This window comes from Pteronotus mesoamericanus, unplaced genomic scaffold (assembly GCF_021234165.1).
Source record: "Pteronotus mesoamericanus isolate MK-2021 breed Mesoamerican mustached bat unplaced genomic scaffold, CSHL_Meso_final contig_41, whole genome shotgun sequence".
Lineage (NCBI taxonomy): Eukaryota > Metazoa > Chordata > Mammalia > Chiroptera > Mormoopidae > Pteronotus > Pteronotus mesoamericanus.
The window spans coordinates 9124283-9147024 of record NW_026555152.1 but is presented as its reverse complement, the minus strand read 5'-3'; the positions used below and the strand labels follow the sequence as shown (position 1 = coordinate 9147024).

The window sequence follows — 22742 nt, the reverse complement described above, 5'->3', positions numbered from 1 at the left end:
ACCCAACCTGGGAGCACCAAAATGTGTAAAGCAACTAGTAACAGAACTAGTTACTAGTTCTCATAAACTGATAAAAATATGATTATAGTAGGGGACCTAAGTACTCCATTAACAGCAATGGATAGATCATTCAAAAGGAAATCAATTAAGAAATAAGCCTTCAATGACACATCAGACCAAATAAATATAATCAACATTTACAGAGCTTTTCATCGCAGAACACCAGAATATGCATTCTTCTCTTGTGTATATGGAGCATTCTCAAGAATAGACCATCTGTTGGGGCACAAAACTAGCCTCAACAAATTTGGAATCATACCAAGCATATTCATCAACCACAATGCTTTGAAACTGAAAGTCAACTGCAAAAAAGAAAGCTGAACCCCCTCCCCCACCAATATGTGGTGATTGAGCAACTTGATACTAAACAATGACTGTGTCAAAGAAGAAATTAAAAAAGAGGTCAAAAGATATGTAGAGACAAGTGAGAATGACTACATGATATATTAAAATTTGGGGGATGCAGCAGAAGTAGTAATAAGAGGAAAGTTTATAGCATTACAGGTCTACCTCAAGAAAGAAGAAACAAGAAAAATCTCAAATAAAAAAACCTAACATTTCACCTTAAAGAACAAGAAAAAGAAGAACAAATAAACTCCAAAGTAAGTAGGAGAAAGGGAATAATAAAAATTAGAGCAGAAATTAAATGAAATAGAAAACTAAAAGACAACAGAAACTATTAATGTAACAAAGAGCTTGCTTTTTAAAAAGATGGGCAAACCTCTGGCTAGATTCACTGAGGAAAAAGAGAAAAGACTCAAAATCAGAAATGAAAGAAAAATTACCACAGACACCACAGAAATACAGAGAACTATACAATATATTATGAAAGCCTGCATGCCACCAAATTTGATAACCTAGAAGAAATGGACAAGTTCTTAGAAACATATAACCTTCCTGTACCGAATCATGAAGAACTGGAAAATCTAAATAGGTCAATAAACAGTAAGGTAATTGAAACAGTCATCAAACCCTCCCCAAAAATAAAAGTCTGGGACAAGATAACTTCACTAGTGAATTCAAAGATCAAACACACCTATCCTTCCCAGATTCTTCCACAAAACTGAAGAAGAGGCGATACTTCCTAACTTACTTTAGATATCAACATCACCTTGATTTCAAAGCCTGGCAAAGACAACACACACACAAACTACACACCAATATCTCTAATGAATATAGATACAAAAATTCTAAACAAAATATGAGCAAATTGAACACAACAATACATTAAAAAGATAAATATCACCGTCAAATGGGGGTTCATTCCAGGGGTATAAGATTGTTTAATGTAATCAGATAAATCAATATGGTACACTACATTAACAAAATAAAGGATAAAAATCATATGATCATATCAATAGATACAAAAAAGCATTTAACAAGATAAACATCCATTTATGATTAAAACACTCAATAAAATGGATATAAAGGAAAAGTACTCCAACATAACAAAGGCCACATATGACAGACCCTCAGATAATATATTCAATGGTGGAAAACTGAAAGCTTTTCCTCTAAGCTCAGCAACAAGACAAGGATGGCCACTCTCACCACTATTATTCAACATAGTACTGGAAGTCCTAGGCAGAGCAATCAGGGAAGACAAAGAAATAAAAGTAACGCAAGTTGGGAGAAAAGAAGTACAATTGTTGCTTTTTGCAAATGACGTGATTCTTTGTATAGAAAGCTCTAAAGACTCCACCGAAAAGCTATTATCAATATAAACAATAAACAAATACAATAAAGTTGCAGGATACAAAAATCAATGTACAAAAATCCATTGTGTTGCTATATACCAACAATGAAATTTTTAAAAAAGCAATTCCATTTGCAATTACAGCAAAAAGAATAAAATACCTACAAAAAACCTTAACAAAGGAAGCAAAGAACTTGTACACCAAACCTACAACACATTGATGAAAGAATTTAAAGACAAAAAATAACATGGAAAAATATTCCATGTTCATGGATTGGAAAAATCAACATAATTAAAATATTCATATTACCCAAAGCAATAAGCAGATTTAATGTAAACCCCATCAAAATAACAATGGCATTTTTTACAGAAATAAAACAAAAATATCCTTGAGTTTCTATGGAACCACAAAACACCTCAAATACCCAAAGTAATCATGAGAAAAAAGAACAAAGCCAGATGTATCATACTCCATGATTTTAAATTATATTATGAGGTTACAATAATCAAAACAGCATGGTATTTGGAGAAAAATAAACACATAGACCAATAAAACTCAATTAACAGTCCAGAAATAAACCCACATATATATGGACCACTAATTTTTGATAAAAGAGACAAAAATATAAAGAAAAGAAATCTTCAATGAATGGTGATGGGAAAAATGGAAAAGCCACATGCAAAAGAATGAAACTAGACTGCTATTTGACATCATATACAAAAATTAACTCAAAATGGATCAAAGACCTAAAGATAGAAGAAAACATAGATATGAAACCTATGGACAAGGGAAGTAAAAGTTAAAATAAATGAATGGGACTATACCAAACTAAAGTTTCTGCACAGGAGAAAAAGAAAATCAATGAAAGAAAAGGCAACCAACCAAACGGGTGGAGATATTTGCAAAAAACATCTCCAATAAGGGTCAAATATCCAAATATATAATAAACTCACGTAACTCAACAGTAAGAAAACTAACAATTGTATTTAAACATGGTCAGAGGACCTGGACAGACACTGTCTCCAAAAAGATATACAAATGGCCACCAGATATATGAGAAGCTGTTCAACCTCACTAGCTATTAGGGAAGTTCAAATAAAACCAAAATGAGATGCCACCTTACACCTCTTAGAAAGCCTATTATCAATAAGACAAGAGGTAACAAGTGTTGGAGAAAAAGGCACCATCATACACAGCTGACAGGAATGTAAGTTGGTACGAATACCATGGAAAACAAAATGGAGATTCCTCAAAAAATTCAGAATAGAGCTACCATATGATCCAGCAATCCCTTCTGGGTATCTACCTGAAAATTTTGAAAGCACTTATTTGTAAGGATATATGTACCACTATGTTCAGTGAAGTATTATACTTGGTAGCCAAGACATGGAAACAACCTAAGTGTCCTTCAATGGATGACAGGATGAAAAATGTACAAAATATATATTGTATACATACATACACATACATATATATACATACACATATATATACACATTTATATATAATGGAATAACTACTCACTTATAAGAAAGGTGAAATACTGCCATTTGCAACAACATGGATAGATCTTAGTATCATGCTAGGTAAAATAAGTTGGACGGAACCATATGATTTCACTTATATGTATAATATAAAACAAAGCAACAAACTCATAGACACAGAACAAAATGGTGGTTATCAGAGGGGAAGTGGGGGGACGATGAAGAGGGTAATGGGGATCAAATATATGGTGATGGAAGGAGATTATTAGACTTCGAGTGGTGAGCACACCACGTAGATGATGTATTATAGAACCGTACACTTGAAATTTAGACAATAGTACTAACAAATGTCTCCCCAATAAACCTAATAAATAAAAAAATATTCTTCAAAAAGAGGATGTGATGAAGGCATTTTCAGATCGGGAAAGCTGAGATGATTCACCGGCGCAGACCTGCAATACAGAAGTGCTAGGGGGCGATGATAGCAGAAGGCAACTCGGATCTATAGAAAGGAATGGAGAGCACCAGAAATGGGAAATGGGTGGGTATAAAAGAAGCCTATGCTTTATTTTTTTCCCCTCATAATTTACTTTAAAGACAACTGGCAGTTTACGGCAAAAAATGTTAACATTGCAGGGTGGGGTTTATAATGCATGTGTAAGTAAAAGAAGTGTAACAAGCATAGAGGATGGGGGCTGGGTAAATAAAATTATGCTGTTGTGAGGTTATTACAAATTTGGCTGTACACTTAAAATGTGTAAACTTACTGAATATGAATAGTACTTAAATAAGGTTTATTTTTTAAAAAATCAAGTGTCAAAGTTCTCCTTCCTTGAGTCAATCCAATTTGGAGCCTGAGATAGGTAGAAAGGAAGTTGTACCCACAGGAATATGTAATATTTGCTGAACGCTTCTTATGTGTTGAGCACAATTCTAAATGCGTCATAAGCATTTATCTAACCCTCACAACAACTCCATGAGGTAAATGCAATTTTAACCCTGATTTATAGGTCAGAAAACTGAGGCGCATAGCTAATAATTGGACTCTAATATCCATGTCCTCAACCACTAGTTGTCATGAATCAGTGAGAGGGAACAAACCAAGAATAACAGGTTCATGGGGCTCATGTTCTGTGTATTGATCACCTCATGGGACACTGACCTCACTGTATCTGCATTTCCTCTCCCCTCGTTTTTCCCGGCGGCATTTATAAAGCATGGGCCACTTGTAAGCCTAAGTGGCCTTTAATATTACCATTATTTTAAATTTACAGTGACCTTGCTGCTGGCTGTTATTTCGTGTTTGGGCGTCTCTGGGGAAGGGCCAGGCACAAAGGAGGATCCATCATGGAGCTTCCTGAAGTGAAGAAGCTTCATCTTCCCTGGTGAGTAGTACCACCTGCCACGGTCCTGGGTGCATGGCCAGAGCTTAAATATTACTGACTTACAGTATGACATATTCTCCCACCTCTGGACTGATTGCTACTATATTGGGGAGCTGCAAGAGTGAAGGCGTTTGGCAAAGGTCACACCTTGTCCACGACTACATCTAGAATTAATGATTTAAAAATTTTCAGATCACTTCTGTTCTCTGTTGTTGAAGCACAGAATGATACTCCTCAGAATAATTTCCTCAGATGAGGAAAGTGAGGGCCAGAGGTCAAAAGGCAAGGTCACACTGCTGGCCAGACTTAGAGACCTGGTCTCCCCACCTCTCCCCACCTGCAGTCTCAGAGTGCCTCCCCCCGCCCCCACCCTGACCCCCGACATCATGAATCCCTCACGTGACAGTAATACCATTTCTCTTCAGTCCCTGTGGCAAAGGGATTCGTGGACACTCAACATAAGGGAATCAACAAGGAACTATTAACTGTCCTCATTCTTTAAAGCCAGATGGGCACCCTACTGAGGAAGCTATGTTCTCCCAACAGCAGGGGTCAGAGTCCTGCAGGGTGAATCCCCGACCTAGAAAAGAGTCTGAGCTTTCCCCCATTACTCCATTACCCCGTCTTCATTACTCTAGGAGAAGCACTTGAGATTGTATTTGCCTATCTATAAATTAGGGATAATGTCCCTGCCTCCCTACACCATGGGGCAGATTAATCAATGAATAAAGCTCTTGGAGTCTGAAAGCCTGGCACTGATGCTGTATTACTGCTTTTAGTTGGTGAGAACCCTAACATTCATCACCACCTACGTTCCATTCTCAAATCACCAAATGGGACCTTTTCATCATTGGGGGAAATGTCTGTGCACTTCAGTGAATTTGTGAAGTTATTGTGTGATTGAATGCATTCTTCGTCATTATTATTTTGTAAGCTGTTGTATGTAGAATACCACATAATAGAGACTTTCCCAGTTTAGTCACATTCTGTTATTGATATTCAATAACTCCTCAGTAAAACTCCATGACAGCAGGACCGGAACTTTTGAAACATGCTCATTGTTTAAGTGAACAGCTTTGCTGCATCTGGGTCACCTTTCTTTTCTGACTACCGCATGCTGTGGCTCATTGCAATCCACAGTCTCTCTTCAAGAGGTGGCTTGAAAAGAGGCATCATTGCTAGAAGCTCATGGGACTTTACAGGTAAAAATCTCTCTATGTATGCAATATCCATTATTAATCTCACTTTGTAGATTAACTGAGGCAAAGCACGAAGCAGGGAATAGAAAGGGTGCGAGCAGAGCTGGGACTGCGACTGCCCCCCTGCACTCCAGCCCAGCGCTCCTTCGGAGGCACCTGGAAGGGACAGGGACAAGAGCTGTTGAATCAGAGAGCAGGGCTGCAGTGAAGATCAGGAATTGCACTGGGCAACGTGGGAGAGGGCGAGCATCAATTCCTAGATGCAGTGAACGTGAAAGGTGTTGAGAGATTAGAGCAGGGAATGTGGGATCCTATTCTAAATTCTGCTCTGTGTCTGATGGCAAGCCACGCCATAACCAGGGGGCTGACTTCAGACTTCAGCGCAAAGCCAGCAAGCCAACCTGTTCGGAATGTTAACAGGTCGTGCTGTTCATAGCTGACCTCCAGAGGGCTCTGCTCCACGTTAGCAAACACAAACCCCGGGCTGCCCAGGGTGGGAAGATGGACGGCAACACTGACACTCCCTGGGGCTCGCTTCACTCTTGGAGTGGCTATGAACTACTGTGTGTATATGAGGGAGCTCCGGAACCTCCAAAAGTTTTGGGACTGAAGGTCCCTTCAGGACTGCCATCTGTCTTCCAGAGATGGTGCAGGAATCAAGACTCTTGTCTGCCTCCTGCCGGGTAGCCGTGTGACTTGAGAAAGCCATTTTACTTGACGGGTTTCAGTGTTCCTATCTGAAGAATGGAAACTTGGTTGGACCAGATACCTCGCCTCCTCCCATTCAGACATTCTAATTCAGGAAGAGCACCATGAGATGAATGTAGGGAACAAGGTTTTATTACTTCCTGTGTCAGTGAAAGAAATGGTAGAGAGGTGGGCCTAGAAGATGCTGCAGAAAGGATTTCTGAAGGGGGTGGGCAGTGAGACTGGGCAGCCTGTGGCCCTCTGAGAAGTAGAGTGTCAGGTGGACGTATGGGTGGCACTCTGCCCGTGGCTCTGTCCTTGTAGGTAGACTTAAGTGTTCCCTCATTTAGGTCTAAGGTCCTCTGACGTTTAAGACCCTTTTAGAACAAAAGGAATGCAAAGGCACAGGAAGCAAAATAGAAAGGGAGGGGGAAAAGAGGGCCAGCTTCAAGGCAATGAAAGGAGAGAAAGAGCAGAGGGTGGAGAGGCAAGAAGGCCTGACAGAGGCAAGGGCTATCCGCTGGCGTGGGGAGGAGGTGGGGGGAGGAGGAAGATGACGCAGAGGCCAGCCAATCCCAGCCCTTCGAGTCAAAGATGTGGAAGAAAGGTCCAGAGAGAGAACGGACCCGTACAAGGTCACAGAGATGGTTAGGAGAAAAGGTAGGGCTGGAGGCTGGGTCTCCTGCTCACTTCACTTACGGGCCACTGCACCACCTGCATCAGACTGACACTTTAGGGCATTAAGTCACATTAGCCAGGAGCAGAGGTAGGTCTGAGAAGATGATAACACAGGCAGTGGAAAAAGCTGGGAAGGGAAGTGGATCTGAGTCTCTGAGGTAACCCAGGGATCTTCTCTGTGACTCTGTTTCCAAAGTGTCTAAATTTCAAAGGGCTGAGTTACTTGATTTTTGAGTATCAGCTCTAGACAGACTTAAATACAAATGAGAGTAATGAGCTGTTTGCAGGGAACACTTCTGGTGCCCAAGTCCCCTCTCCACCAGCTATGCGGCCTCCCCCGGGGCCACAGAACACTGTCCTGAGAGGATTGATGGTGACTGCAAATCCACAGTGGCCTGACTTACTGAAGAGCAAATTCTGGGCAGGATGGCGTTACTACTTTTGAACTATCAAAGTGTGAAACACTCAGAAAAGTTGTTTCCAGCAGCTCTAATATGCTCCCAGTGGGCCTGATTAACTGGCACTGTTAACTCATCAGTGGCGCCAATGTCACAGTTACGAAGCCCCAGAGGCGAGAACCCATTCTAGAGGAAAACCTGCATCGCAGGATGAGAGTGGTTCACCTGGGTACTTGGGCAAGCTTTTCCCCTTTGCGGCAGGAAGCCTGAAGTTAAGCATCCATCCCATCATTAACAATAAAAAGAGAGTGTGAGGTGCCTTGCAGCATAAGATCTCCAGCACAGTGCGCAGAGAGCAGGAAGCCGAGGGCCCGGCCTACGGAAGGAAGGTTGTGCGGGGCAGGAGAGCATGGCTGCTTTGATCTGGTTCTGAAAGCAGCGTGGCTACCAGCAGCCTGTATCCAGGCTGGGTTAATGAACCTCCCTGGTATTCAAGGTCCACCATCCATTCAGACACTCTTCAGGGGATTTCTGAGACATTTAGCTGTTTCTCTGCAATGCAGTCTTTTAAATGTTTCCAATGGAGAGGGAACAGCAGTGGCTGTTTAGAAAACTGCTTATTGGGTTCCTGGACCCACAGTCTGTTCCCTGACGACTTTTCTCACCACTTTTGGGTCCTCACGACTTCTTCCTCCATAGTGGCGGGGCCCACACACAGCCCTGTGTGCTGGCCTATACTGGTGACACAAATAAATGAGGTGTTCACCCCAAATGTCCTTCCATCTCCATCCCTGCCTCTTCTACATATGCCTCAAGGCTCATCTCAAATACTGATTCCTTCATCAACTTTTCTGGACTGCCACAGCCCCTGGGAAACTTGCCCCTTGAATCCATTTCATTATCGATGCAATCAAGTAACCATACACATGTCTCTCTGGTATTCTTTAGTCTCAGTGTTGATATTTAACTCTTGAATATTCTTTATCTTTGGTCTTGATAGTGCTATTGTCATATAATTTCTCTTTCGTGCATAATGTAATATAATGCAACAGCTGCCATTTAACTGAGCATTTACCACACACAAGGCGCTGTTTAAGCGCTTTGCATGCATTAACTAATTTGGTTTTTCTAACAATACATGAAATAGTTATTATTATTATTATTCCCATTTTAGATGAGAAAACTAAGGCACAGAGATGCTTAGTAACTTTCCCAAGGTCACAGAGAAAGTCGGGGCAGAAGCCAGACAGTCTGACTCAACAGCTCGTGTTCAAAAACCACTGTCTGAAGTCTCTCCTGGTGCCTTCTATGTGGTATCCACACATCAGATACTTGTCAACTGATTGGTGTTGATTTGTTTTCAGAAAACAGTTCTAACCTCAGGAAGAATGAGTTTGACCCCTCTCCACACATGATTCTCAGTGCTCCTCACTTTTCAATTAGGAAGCAAGCCCTTGTATAATTACAAGCTGTTTTCTATTCTGGGTGTTTCCAGAGATGACACTTTTAACAGAAAAAGAGCTAACCTTTAAAAAAATCATATCATAGGAACACATGTATCCCATAGGAAAACACAGAAAAAGTCTTTAAAGCACTCAAGTACTTTGACAGACGAGGACAGCATCCGATGAATCTCTGTGTCCCTGGTACCCTGAGTGCTGGGCTCACAGGAAAAGCTCAGTAAGTGTTTGTGGTGAGCGGAGGGTGTTTTCCAAGGCTGGCGCTGGTCTTGCATAAAGGTGACCGACTGTTCAGTCGCTTTCGTCATCCGATCAAGGCTGGGCTGCTGTGTGCTTTTGCAAAGACCTCATGAATCTAAAGGACACTTTCTCACTTCCCTCTGTCTGCTCCCTTTATTCAGTCCACTCCTGAGGGTTCTTCTCCAGGAGAGCATATGGGATTATACGGAAAGGAGGAAATGACCTCTTGATTATTGCTCCACAAACAAAGGCTCTCCTTGCACATACATAGCAAATATTTAATCACAACCCTCTGTATCTATTGTTCATGTTCATTGTGCAGTGTTTATTGTCCCATGTGACTTGTCTGTTGATACAACCTGCCTGCTTCATAGCAGTTCTGCATGGAAGAACAGAGCTTCACAAGCAGTAGGAACTCATTTTCTCATTGTGGAAGTCTCGATGAAGCAAAATGGACACATCTTGCAATTACACAGCATTTCATCAGAAGAGTCAACTCATTTCTATATCCACAGTGAAATCAACACTTAAACCATACAGCCCACCTGCGCCCAAATCTAGGGCCACAGTCGTGATTTCCTAGAATGCCCCTCTTTGCTTATCCTTCAGAACCCATCCCAACTGCCACCTCCTCCAAGAAGCCTTATCTGACTCTACCCTCACCCTCAGAAGTGCAGTGCCCCAAAAGCATACTTGTTATGGAACCCATTCCCTCTCATTTGAGGGGTTTTTTTTGGAGGAGGAGTGGGTACTCTCCAATTTTTGTCCCATACCATCAATTCTATAAACATTTTTTCTTCTACAGTGTAGGCTCTTTAAGAACACACTTTGCATCCAACTCATTTCTGTATTGGCTGGGACGACTACAAAATCTTACTAAATTAGGCACTCACAGGTTTTGTTGAACAAATGAATAGGCGACTCACGGACTTGTACCTTCACAATCATCTCTTCCCCTCCATAATCTGTGACCTGAAGGTTCCAATGGTATTTGATACACATATAGACATTTAAAACTAATAGTAACTTTTTGGACTTAGTGTTACAGATTCCACAAACCACCCAATTAACCTATTTGTTATAAGAAATAACCACTTCAATATCTACGTTTTCTCCTATGTGTATGTATACATATCACACAATTGTCATGAGGATTAAATAAGATAGAAGAAGGAAAACCTCTCAGGAAAGCTAAAAGGGCACATAAAAATGGAAAGTCTTTCAGCATTAGCATCGTTTTAGGGAGCCTGTTAGTTCTCAGTAACAGCTATATGTAACAATGCCACTCAGCCACCAGGGGGCTGAGTCACGGTATCCAGCGGTTCTACAAAGAGGACATAGCAGGGAACAAAACAAAAGCTGTCCTCATGGAGGTTATATTCTCCTGAGGCAAGTGGTCATAAATAAACAAGCAAAAATATAGTATGGCTGATGGTGAAAAGCGATATGGGAAAAATAAAGCAGGGAAGGGGCAGAAATGTGAGGAGGCTGCGATAGGTGGTGAGGGAAGGCCTCTCTGATAAGAGGACCTTTCACAGAGACAGCAGGAGGTGAGGAGGCCAACCACGTGAACAGCCAAGTGAGGGCATCCGGACAGAAGCAGCAGCAGGTGCAAAGGCTCCACAATGCAGTGAGCTTGGAAGGTAGGATGCACAGCAAGGAGGGCAATGAGGCAGGTGAGGAGGGAGAGAGGGCAGGTGGAAGGAGATGAGGTTGGAGGGAGGGGGCGGTCATGTGAGGCCTTGCAGACTTTGGGTCTCACCCAGTGACTTAGGGAGGCCTTGGATGGTTCTAAGAAGAACAGAGACATGTACAATATATTAAGAGGACCATTTTGGCTCCTGTGTCAACACTAGGCTATGATGAAGGGCAAGGGTAGAAGCAGAGACTCTTGTTAGGAGGCTGCTGTAATCATGTGGCTGGCATCCAAGTAAATGTGGACATGGTGAGAAACAATCCAACTCTCAATATATTTTGAAGGTATGGCTGGTAGGATTTTCTAATGGACTGGATACAAAGGATGAAAGAAAGAAAGAAGTCAAAGATTTTAGACCTGAGTAGCTAGAAGCTGACATTTATCAGGATGGGAAAGACTTTGGGAAGACTGGGCAGTCTGCTATGGATGTTGTTAAATTCAAGATGCTTATTAGATATCTGACTGAAAGAATGGAATAGGCAGGTAGGTATACAAGTCTGGAGCTGACAAGAGAGGTCTGAGCTAGTGACACACAGGTGGTAGTTATTAGAAGATACAGAGATAATATTTAATGCCATGAGATTAGACAGACTAGTTAGGGTCTGAGTGAAGATAGAGAAGAGGTCTGAGGACTGATCCCTGGAGCTCTCCAATGTGAAGAGGATGAGCAGGTGAGGGGAAAATCAGCAAATAATTCTGAGAAGGAAAAACAAGTGAAGTAAGGGAAGAACTAAGAAACAACCCTATTCCAAAAGCCTAGTGATCACAGTGGTTCAAAGACAAGAGATGACGCAATGCTGCAGGGAGACCAAGCAAAATGGCACGAGAACAGACCATTAGATTCCGCAACATGGAAATTAAGGTCTCAACCAGAGATACTTTGGTGCAGCGGTGAGAAAGAAAGCCTGAGTGGAGTGGAGTCAAGAGAGAATGGGAAGACAGAATGGGAAGACTGAATGGGAGATAACAGGTAAAGGCAACTCTTCAGGAGAATTTAGCTGAAATAGAAAAAGAGACAACCTGAAGTTATGAGAAATGGGAGAAGGAGGCATTTGTCTAAGTTTGTAGTATAAAAGATTTTGCTGACATTTTCCTAGATAATATCAGCCAAACTAATACAGTGCACACACTCATCTTGGTCTACTTACTTCAGTATTTCAAAAAGTCACACAGACACTGTTCTATTGAGAAAGGGTAAAAGGCTGGATTAGCCTTTTTTTGGAGCTCCAAAGAGAGCTATTCCCTTTTTATTGGTGACCCACAGAAAACAAGACAGAGTTGTTAGCCCTGTGCATTAGCATAGAGTGACCTTTAAGGCTGCCCTCCACTGCAAAATCATCTCAGTGTTACCATCTTTAATGACAAAAATATCTTCCTGGACTGCATGGCAGGTTATATCAGGGCCTTGTATTTGAGGGGCTTTATGTCTTCGTTTTCCCGATGAGAGAATTCCAGAAAGCGTTACCTCTTCCTGACCACAACAATACAGTTTCACCATTTTTTAAGTGCATGTGGAGACTAGCCACCCTCTCTAGGAAGTTTCTTCTACAGAGGAGCCCCAACTATTCCATCTAATTCTCCCTTTTAATGCACTAAAGCATGAGTGGCTCTCAACCATATGTATCTCTAATTAAGAATCTCTGTACTAGAGTAATTACTGTAACTGTTTCTGTTGATAACCATCTCCCCAACCCCTCTGTGATAGAGTGTACTATTTGTTCACAATTATTTGCCCATGATTTCCTGTTTGTCCCATTATCTTTGGGACAAAGATAGCCATGTGACTTGTTTTGGCTACTGGAATACGAGCAGCTGTGATATAAGCCACATTTAAGCAAAAACAAAATATGCTTGTGTGGTTTAGGTCAATGCTCCTTTTGTGAGTATCTATCTGCCCTCTACCATGAGAACGACATGGCCTGCGTGCTGGGTGTTTCTTCAAACTCGGCTCTGAAATGGGATGGCACGCAGAACCCGGTTGAGCCCAGAAGAGCTGCAGCTGGCCAACATCCTCATATACCTCAAGCCAGATGTAAGTGTTTCTGGTTTTAAGTCACTGAGTTTGGGATTGTTTGCTTCTGTAGCAAAAGCTGACTGTACACTCTTTTATTAGGTTGTCCTATTCCTCAAGTGAAGGAACCATGTTTCTTTTTTATGATATGCCCTCATACCCAGCACAATGCTCTGAAAATGTGGGCCCTCATAAGCACACACAATGGGGTAAAGTTCATCATGTCTACTGTAGCTTGGTTAGCTAAAGTTTGAAATCAGTTCATGGATCCTATCACTAACACATTGGCCTCACCATCATGATGAGCTCCTTAAAGTCATGTTTAAAGTCTTTCTCACCCTGCCTTCTCATTCCTTAATTTTGCTCTACTAAGTTATGGCTGATTGACCAAGAAAACTCAAATAATTTAGGTTTCACACAAGGGGAGTTGGGTCTTGGCCATCATATATACTGTTTCTATTCCAAGATGCCCCAAATGGTTAAGGCCAAATAGAGAGAGAGAATCTGCTCTAAATGTGTGTGTGACTTAGCTGTATGTCCAGTTTAAGACAGGCCATAAGCCTTTGCCCAGGGGGCCTTGCTGCAGAGAAAACAGTCCAACTCTTGCTTCATCTATCCAGTAAATTCTCCTACCCTGTGCAGAGACCATTTAGGCATTGTGCAGAAATCAGAGACAGTATAAGGCACAGTTCTGGGCTTCAGGGGACTTGTAATTGAAGAGACAGGATGTATGTGTAAAAGTCTAAGACAATCAAGAGTTGGTTCTTTACAAGAGGTCTTGTGGTATGGTAGGAAAGTGTTGGTTTGAAAGTCAGGAGAACTGGTTCTAATCATGCTCTGCTGCTGGTTAAGTTACTGTGAGAACATCTTTTCACTCTTTTGTGCATGTACAAAAAGGACTGAGCAGTTTCATGTGAGGTCCTTCCCATATCTATGGTTTTATGACTCTAAGAGATATCACCAACCAGTATAACATCACCCAGTGCTCTGTCTCTGGAGGATGTGATAAAGGCTGGGTGTTCAGAGGACCTCTTTGTTTTCCCGATCCCTGGCTCCATCCCCAAACTGGTTTGCTTTCAGCCTGGTCATAGGGATCTCGTCTGACTTAATTCTTGGTCCAGATCCGATGGAGCTGACTCAAGAGTGCAGTTTCTGCAAACAGGTCCAGAATTATGCTAAGATACCACAAATCAAACTGTCCAAAAGCTGACTTAGCCCCCAGGAGCAACTTGGGCTGGGGTTTGCTGGAGCTGATGCAGGCGCCTGAAGCTGCTGTGTTCAGCGCCTAGGGCTCATCCATAACAGGTTAGGATTCCAGAGGCAGAGTGGAAGGGGGGCTGTTCACGTGACTGGTACCCTGATAGACAGTATCTCTCTAACCCCCTTCTGCTCGTTTGGGATTACTGAACACCCTCCACCCCTTGGGTAAAAAACCAGTTCTCAAAACGACAGGCAGAATCCATAAAGAACAGGTCTTCCGAGGCCAGAGATGCCCCGTCTGACATGAAAGGAGGGAGGAGGTGGAAGAAATGGGAAAATAAGTTTTAGAACATCCACTTGTGCTATCCTGATTGTTCTCTGGAAAAATACTGAGATTAGAGTTAATTTCATTGGTTAAAATGCCCTGCAAGCCTTGGGGATTAGCTGTGTCTGCTCACCTGGCTCTTTTTGCCACAAATGTATTTAAATTCCCAGTCTAGAACTTTGCAGGCATTGCTCAGACGGCCACAGGATTGTTTTCTCTGTGTAGGCTGTCTTCATTTGGCTGTGTGAGTGCTGTTTTTAAAAATTTTTTCCGTAAGTGTTTACAGGAGCTGGGACCACAGTGTGTTTTAATGGACTCACATCAGAATTGGGTTTTTAAAGCAAAGGAACTCATTTAGGAAAAACCTCCATTTATATGAAATCAGGTTCCTTTGCAAAGTGCTCTTGGCATTTGGGTGAAGGAAAGTGAAGGGTGGTGACAACAGAAGAAGAATGGCTCTACTTACTCGGGACTCCAGACACCAGCCGCAAGGGGCGCAGCACGCGGAACGCCCTCAGCGCCTTCACATCAAATCCAGCCCCTTTCCCTCCTAGAGCATTTGCCCCGTCAGCTTTGGTTGCTTGTTCTAAAATTGCACTAAAAAGCCTGGAAGAGAGGAAGGAGAGAAGGAACTGTCAGGACAGTGCTTCTTTGCCCAGCTGGGCTCTGAATTCTCTGAAAGAAGCCTGGGATAGCAGAGTTTGTGACTGTCTCCACTCCAGGAGCAGTTGCTGAGGCGTATTCCCAGGAGAGTCTGTGACCACCAGAAATTGACAGTGCGTCAGTGTGGGAATCACCTTGGCCATGGGCATGACCTTCGCCCAGAGAGCTCTGAGGGAGGCCACTAGCAGACCATTTGCCATCATGAAGCTCTGAGAACACATCTGGCTTTGTATGAGCTAAGCAGCCCTGGAGAGAGTAAAAAGCAAGTGAAGTTTGCTGCACCTTGGCCAAGGTGCAGCAAACTTCTCTTTCCGGTGCCCTCTGACCCCCTCTGTGGTTTCCTAGCTCCTGACCTCCTGTAGCCTGGAACCACATCCTTTCTCCTCCCAAGCTCTTTGATTTGTACCTGGGCACCAATAAAGGATCTTAAAGAAATCTGTTTAGTGCTGGCACATAACAGATGCTCAAAGGAAATATGCATGTGTTGAACAAATAAATGAATAATCGAGTGGTTAAATGAATAAGTTTCCAGTGGAGGCAAACCTATGCATTAAGGCGTGTAACCGAGACATGGAAATTTCAGCCGTGTCACCCTTGTGCTTCTGCTTATATATCCATTCCTCCAACAAACCCAAACATCTAGTATGCACCCAGTAATGTTCTAGACCCTGAGGCCCCACCAAAATACAATCCTTACTCTCTTGGAGTTCACGTTATAGTGTCAGACAATAAACCAAATAATCAATAAGTGAATATCATATTTAGAGAGATAAATGCTAAGGGGACACATGCAGCAAGGAAGGGGGACCTGGAGTGGCCAGGGTGGGAGGCCTTCCCGTTTGATATCAAAAGGCTGGTAAAGGACTATCTCCTACACTGACATGTGAGCAGAGACCTAAAGAATGCGCAGGAGTGGAAACAGAGCTCGGGGGGGTGACTGCCCCAGGCAGAGGGCACATGGCAGTATGGTACAGGGATGAGTGGCAGAGTGGCCGGTGTAAAACGGTAAGTAGAGTACCGTGGGAGATGAAGTTAGAGGGGCCCTATGGTTTTCTCTGAGTTGGAAGGTACCAGGGGAGTTTGAACAGGAGAGCAGCATGATTTGACTACAGTTTTAAAAGAATCCCTCTGACGCTGTGCGAAGAATAGCCTGCATTGGGACAAGGCCAGGGCAGGCTGCGCACTAGCCCAGGGCGGGAGGCACAGACCAGGGGTGGTGTTGGAGGTAGTAGGAAATAGTTGGATTGTGGATTTCTTTTAAGGTACATGTGGTGGGATTGGCTGATGAACTAGATGTGAAGTGTGAGGAAGGCAGAAGAATAAAAGACCATTCCAACGGTTTTGGTTTGAGCAACTGGAAGGATGAGGTGTGCGGGGTGCACATCAAGGGTTTTATTTAAAGTGTTGTGAAGTTTGAGTTGTCAGTTTGACATCCTGAATAGGTTTTATTGGGTCTGGAGTTCTGGGGGGTGGGGACTCCATGCTAGAGACAAAAATTTGGTATTTGTATAGATTGTATTAAAGTCAAATCCTGCAGGACTGCCCAGGAGGCTAGTGTGGAAAGTGAAGACGTGACAGAACTGAGCCCTGGGGCTCCAACATTGAGGGGTCAAGCAGAGGACAAACCGGTAAAAGAGACAAGAGAACAGAATGGGGGAGCTGTGAAGGAAGTGGTTTTGGGAAGGCAGTGATTAACTGTGCAAGTGCTGCACATACAAGGATGGCACTGACCACTGACTAGCAAATGAAGACCCCTGAGACCTTGAAAACAGGTTTTGGTGGAGTGATGGGGGCAAAGCCTAACAGATAGGAGTTCAAGAGAGGACGGGAGGAGAAACTGAAGACAGAGGGAATAGACAGCTCTGTCCCATAGAAACATAATGCAAGCTGCAAATGTGAGCCACATATGTAATTTAAATTTTCTAGTAGCCACATTTAAAAAAGAAAAAGAAACAGGTGAAATGAACTTTGATACTATATTTTATATAACCCAACATAACCAAAATATCATTTCTAAATGTAAATAAACAATTATTAATGAGATACTTGTCACTGTCTTCTATTCTAAATCTTTGAAATCTACTGTGTATTTTACATGTACAGCATATCTCACTTCAGATTAGCCATATTTCAGGTGCTGAATGGCCACATATGGCTGGTGGCTGCTCTCCTCCTTTGAGGAATTTTGCTAAAAAAGGGAGCGGAGGAAAAACAGCAGTTACCAGAGGGGATATGGAATTAAGAGTTTTGTTTGTTTGTTTAAATCCTTACCTGAAGATATGTTTATTGTTGAAAGAGACAGACAGACAGACATTGATTGGTTGCCTCCTGTATGCACACCGATGATATCGAACCCCAAAACTATATATGTGCCCTGACTGGGGATTGAACCCACAGCCCTTTGGTGCATGGGATGATGCTCCAACCAAACGAGCCACCTGGCTAGGGCATGTTTGTTTCTAAATGGAGATATAGCTTCATTTTTGTGTATAATGGGATTCACTTAACAGAGACAGACAATTTTATGATGTAGACACAAAAGGGAACAATTATGGGAAGGACCAATGTCCTTCACTAGGCAGGATGGGGACCTAATGCACATTTAGGGATGCTGGCCTTATACAGAGGCAGCGAGGTCTATCATGGTTCTGGTAGGGAGGCACATTATAGGGCACAGGTGTGGTTGTGGGAGAATATGAAAATTCTCTTCTGATTGCATCTGTTATCCCAAGGAAATAGAGAGCAAGGGCATCAGCTGAAAATGTGAGAGGGGAGGAGGCAACAATGGCAATACAAAAAGAAATACAAGGGTATTAAAGAATCATAAAGAAAGTGGAAGAGTGAGTGAGTAGGAACATGTAGCAGGATTTCCAGGAATCGCAATGGGCCTGTTTGAGGTTGGCGGTCATGAGTGTAAAGTGAGACCCATCAGCTCAGCTTGCATATTTGTCTACCCATTTCAGTGGCACAGCTTCAGGCCCCCAAGAGATCTCCATCGAGTCAGATTTGACTTGGACTGGTGAGGCAAGATAAATGAAAGGAGGAATAGGAACTGACTATAAATGCAAGTGAAGGCTTGTAATGATGGGACGCGGCATCTACGCTGGTTGGGAGGACGCATGCACATGATGAGAGGCGGGATTGAAGGAATGTGGGAAGATGAATGGATTTGTTGGAGTTAAGTGTTAGAGGGAGCAAGCTGGAAAAATGGGTGGCACTGCTTAGAGAGTAGGATGTTTGGTTTGGGTTTCTAGGGAAGGTATACTTATTAGGCATGACAGGGATATTGGCCATACCATGGTAGTGGGCACCTGAGATAGAATGGATCCTAAGGAAGAAGTTATTGAAGAACCAAGAAGCCACTGGGCAGTGGTGGCAGGAGTAATGAGTGTAATGAGTATTGAAGAAAGTGAGAGTGAGCTAAGTGCTCCTGTCTTCAAGGAATGGGGAGTGACTCAAAGGCCTAAGGAGGGACCACAGTAAGGAAAGGCGGGGCATAGAAGTGTCTGATGACAGATATCAATATGGGAGGGTTTCAGTGGAACAGTGGTCTGAAAGCAGAAATACAGGGAAAGCTGGGCCTCTCTCCCGACCTCTGGGTTGTGGAATGAGGCATCTGGGAGAGACACCGGCTACCTCTAGAGACTGCAAGGGAAGCAGGCCCCTCAGGTTAGAGCCAGAAGGTGAGAGGAGTGATCAGAATGTAAATGAAGTTTGCCTGGAATTCATGGCATCCATCCTTTACATAATCACTGTTTCTTAGAGAGCTGGGACAGAGACTTGTGGCTCACAAAGCTGAAAGCTGTACCTGGCCCTTTATAGAGAGTGTCTGCAGCCCCTGAATGGGAGGTGGACTGCAGGAAACAGAGGCCACAATGGGAAGGATTCAGAACTGGGTGGAGAGGGAGAAGCATTTAGATCAGAGGATGCACAGACCATGTGGGATGGGAGTCTGGAGTCTTAGACTTTTTGTGGTAACCAAGAAAAATAGGGAAAAGGGTACGTGGGCAATTTCTGTCCTTTGCACTGTGAGATGACTCTACTGATTCACTGTCAGTAGAGGGAGTGCTGGGTCATGGCCTAGGGTCAAGACGGAAGTCCAGGTATCAGAACTGGGTCCCCTTATCACACCTGAACTCTGAGCCAGGGCAACTTCTTTTTGAGGTCTAAGCACAAGCCTTAAACAACTCATGCCCCAGGGCACTAGATCTGGAAACTGGAAGGCTGCCACTGCGGGCTTAACTTTGCAGGAGCACAGACCCAGCAATGATGAAGTTGGTCTAGATTAAGGATTTTCAAACTGTGTTCCATGGAACCCACTGGGGACATTATGGGCAGCGAGGCCAGAGATGAGTGACTGGGGCTCTGGCTCCTTTCCCTGTATTTAACAGAGTGGGACCACTTTGATCTGTTTTATGCATTGGGCCTTCGAATAAGGCTTGAACAACGGGTTCTGCAGCTCAAAGGAGTTTGATAACGACCACATCTAAAGTCTCTGCTCCACGATTCTTTCAGCTCCGCTTCGCAATCTGACAATTTCACATGATAGTTGGCGATGCCTGGAATCCCAGGAGAGGTTATCAGGATAGGGGAGTGGGCTGCCTGCTCCAGAGAGAAATATTCTTTTCACTCAAGTCTAGATCACTGAAATGGAGACCAGTTTGCAATTGGTCAAATAACATTCTAAATCCAAACCATATCTGGTTACTAGTATTTCCTGGAAGAAAGCAATATGCTTAATTGGAGGTCAAGATGTTCATGAAATATTCAGTGAAGAGAGTTGAGATAAGACAACTTCCCTCTCTTTTAACCCCTGCCCCAACTCGATGCAGACTCTTATTAAGTGTCTGTGTTTAATTTTGAAGGGGTAGAAAATGCAGAAACAGGCCTAGGGGATGCTTGTCTTGGTCTGCAGGAGCTGCTGTTTCTCCTTGATGAGACATTATGAAGGCAAAGTCTCTGTTTTGTGCCTACCATTCCTAAGGGCCAGGTTCAGATGTGTATGCTTGGGGCGGGATTTCCACAGGAGGTGTGTCTGGCAGTTCCTTAGCTGGACAGCAGAGCTTTTAAAAGAACAGGACAATGAGGCTCCAGAGTGCCCAGTGAGTCAGGGCCAACATATTAGGAGGATGAGAAAGATGTAGCAAAGGTCTTTGTGGCTACAGCAGAATCTCTCAGGCAGGTGGAGCTACTGAGGAATCCCCAGTTCTTGGGGCAGGGTCAGGGGAGATAACTCACAGAGGCCTCAGAAGTCCTCCCTACATTCACTCAACAGTACCATCTCCCCTTGTACCAAGGAGATAGCTCCCCTTTAGGAAGGAACTGTGTGGTTAGAAGGAAATGCCCCTTGTCACAGGCCACCAGAATGGCAATGCAAAGATGAGGGAGCAGCTCTCAACCTGGCACTCCGGTGTCAGACAGGTGTACCCACCTCTCCAGGGACATGGCAGACTCCCCTGATGTGCAGAAGGCCAGGAGAGCCCTTTCTTAAATAGCTGTGGGGGAGCCAAGGAGAGCAGATGTTTCCCAGGAGATGCAAGGGAAGCACAGGGATATCCATTTAATATTGCAAAGGCAGCAGGAGAGGAGGCTTGGCTGAAGACAGAATGCTGAGCTACACCTTCTGAGGGGTGCCCACCATTTTTTGTGTTAGTAGATTTAGACAGGACGGAAAGCCCCCAGGACCAATACCCACTGAGAGGAGAAAGTAGGTGCCAAATATGGCCAAATGTGAAACTGGTGGGGAAGGATTCAAAGGGTCAGGGAGACCACCAGGTGAGCAAATACTAGCATCATAACCCAAGTGGCTTCAATAGTCAACAGGGTAAGGGGGAATCTTTGGGAAGAACGCCCACCCTGGATGCCTCCCTTTCTTCATTAGCCTCATGGCCTAGACTCCAGAAAGATGTGACCAGAATCTGGTTGCAGGGAGGAGCAGGAGTCCAAGGAATGCGGTGAGGTCTATCCAAGCCAGAGACGAGCAGGGTCATCCAGTGCGCAGCACGTGGCCAGGCACCTGCTCCCTCTCGTCCAGGGCTCCTGCTGGATGCCTGCCTGGTGCCTCCTGTCCTTACCTCCAGTGCTGTAGTTAAGCCCGTGAATGGGGCACAGAGTTGGACCTGGTCAGCCTCGACTCATTCATAAAATGAGAAGACGAAGCATCTTTGCCCAAACAAAATTAGTCCCTCCAAGACACCCCATCTCTCTATGGCTCCCAGAAGCATCAGATCTCAGCCTAGAGCTCTTTTCCATATATATGTGAAAGGTTCCCTGGAGACTGAGGCCTTGATAAAGATGTTGGATTTAAAAAGGATTTCGGGGCATTTGGAACATTACTGAGTTAATTCAAGGCATTTGATGAGTCACTCTTTGTTTATTCAGGCATGAATAGAAGCAGCCAAATCTCTCATACCGATGCCTCTTTATTCCAGGTCCTCTGGAGCCAGATACATAACTGGCAAATACTCTCATTTTAGTGTTCCTCAAGCCACCCAAATATCCCTGAGGTTAATGTGGCCGAAGTTTGTCATTCAGTGGACAGGCAAAAAAGGACAACAAAGAAAAGCCCCCTGAACAGTTCCAAACAACCCTAACAAGCCATCCAGATGGCCAGAGACAAAGACATGACATCTAAATGACCTCAATTTGCTTCTGTCTTATTTCCTGTGGGACAGACCAGACGCTCCCATGAGCCCAAGTAGTGAGTGCTCTGGAGAAGTCTCCGGGGCCTCATCTTCACTGAGACAGCACAAAAACATTCATGAAAATAGTTTCTTTGGGATAAGAGTCAAATGACACATTGACCTTGACACTGATGCCCATTGGGTCTCCAGGGCAGTAAAAACGCAAGATGGCCACAACTGGACCACTCTCTGGACTCAAAGTAACAAGAGATAGCTCACAGAAGCCATCTTGTTTTTAAAGTGAAATCTTACTGCAAAGGTGCCCTCCCTTTACAAAACAGATGAGTTGTGGGAACATAGTCCACTGGGTGCTAATCAATTACATGTCACACAGCAGATGTAGGCTAGCTAGGTACAAATATTTGCTAGAGAATCTTTCTGTGAAGTTACTAATTGCTTGATAAGGAGATCACTTCTGAATTTTATTTAAGATTTCTTACATTGTTTTTTTTTCCCCTTTCCTCATCTGATACTAAAATGCAGCAGTTATGGGGAGGCTGTGTTTGATTTGAGTTTGGTCGCTTGTCACCTTGGTTCTTCACAGTTCCCCATTTTCTCCCCCCTCACCTGTCTTGTGCAGCCTGGTTTCCTTGGCCACAGAACAAGGTCCGCTGCAGAGGTGAGAATGGGCATCTAGAGTTCTTGTGTGCCAGCCCCAAACATGCCCATGGACCACATGCTCACAGACAAGCTGAGCTGAATCCGCTCAGTGGGACTGCAGGGAAGCTGGTCAGAGGAACTCTCAGGCTAGATGTGGTTGGAGATGGAATAAAACACCTTACGCAGAGCACTCTCTCTCCTCAGTTGTGTGAAAGCCCATGGGTTCCATTGAAAGCTCTCAGATTCAATTTGTGTGTGCGTGTGTGTGTGTGCGTG

General features: G+C 43.7%; 1 protein-coding gene across 1 annotated transcript in view; it reads right to left on the bottom strand.

The window, feature by feature from the left end:
* Nucleotides 1–22742, bottom strand: part of CACNA1C (calcium voltage-gated channel subunit alpha1 C) — a 603963-nt gene that overhangs the window by 211665 nt on the left and 369556 nt on the right. Inside the window, exon 5 of the mRNA XM_054577199.1 lies at nucleotides 14987–15126. Coding sequence (XP_054433174.1) covers nucleotides 14987–15126 — 140 coding nt within the window. The remainder of the gene's footprint in view (nucleotides 1–14986; nucleotides 15127–22742) is intronic.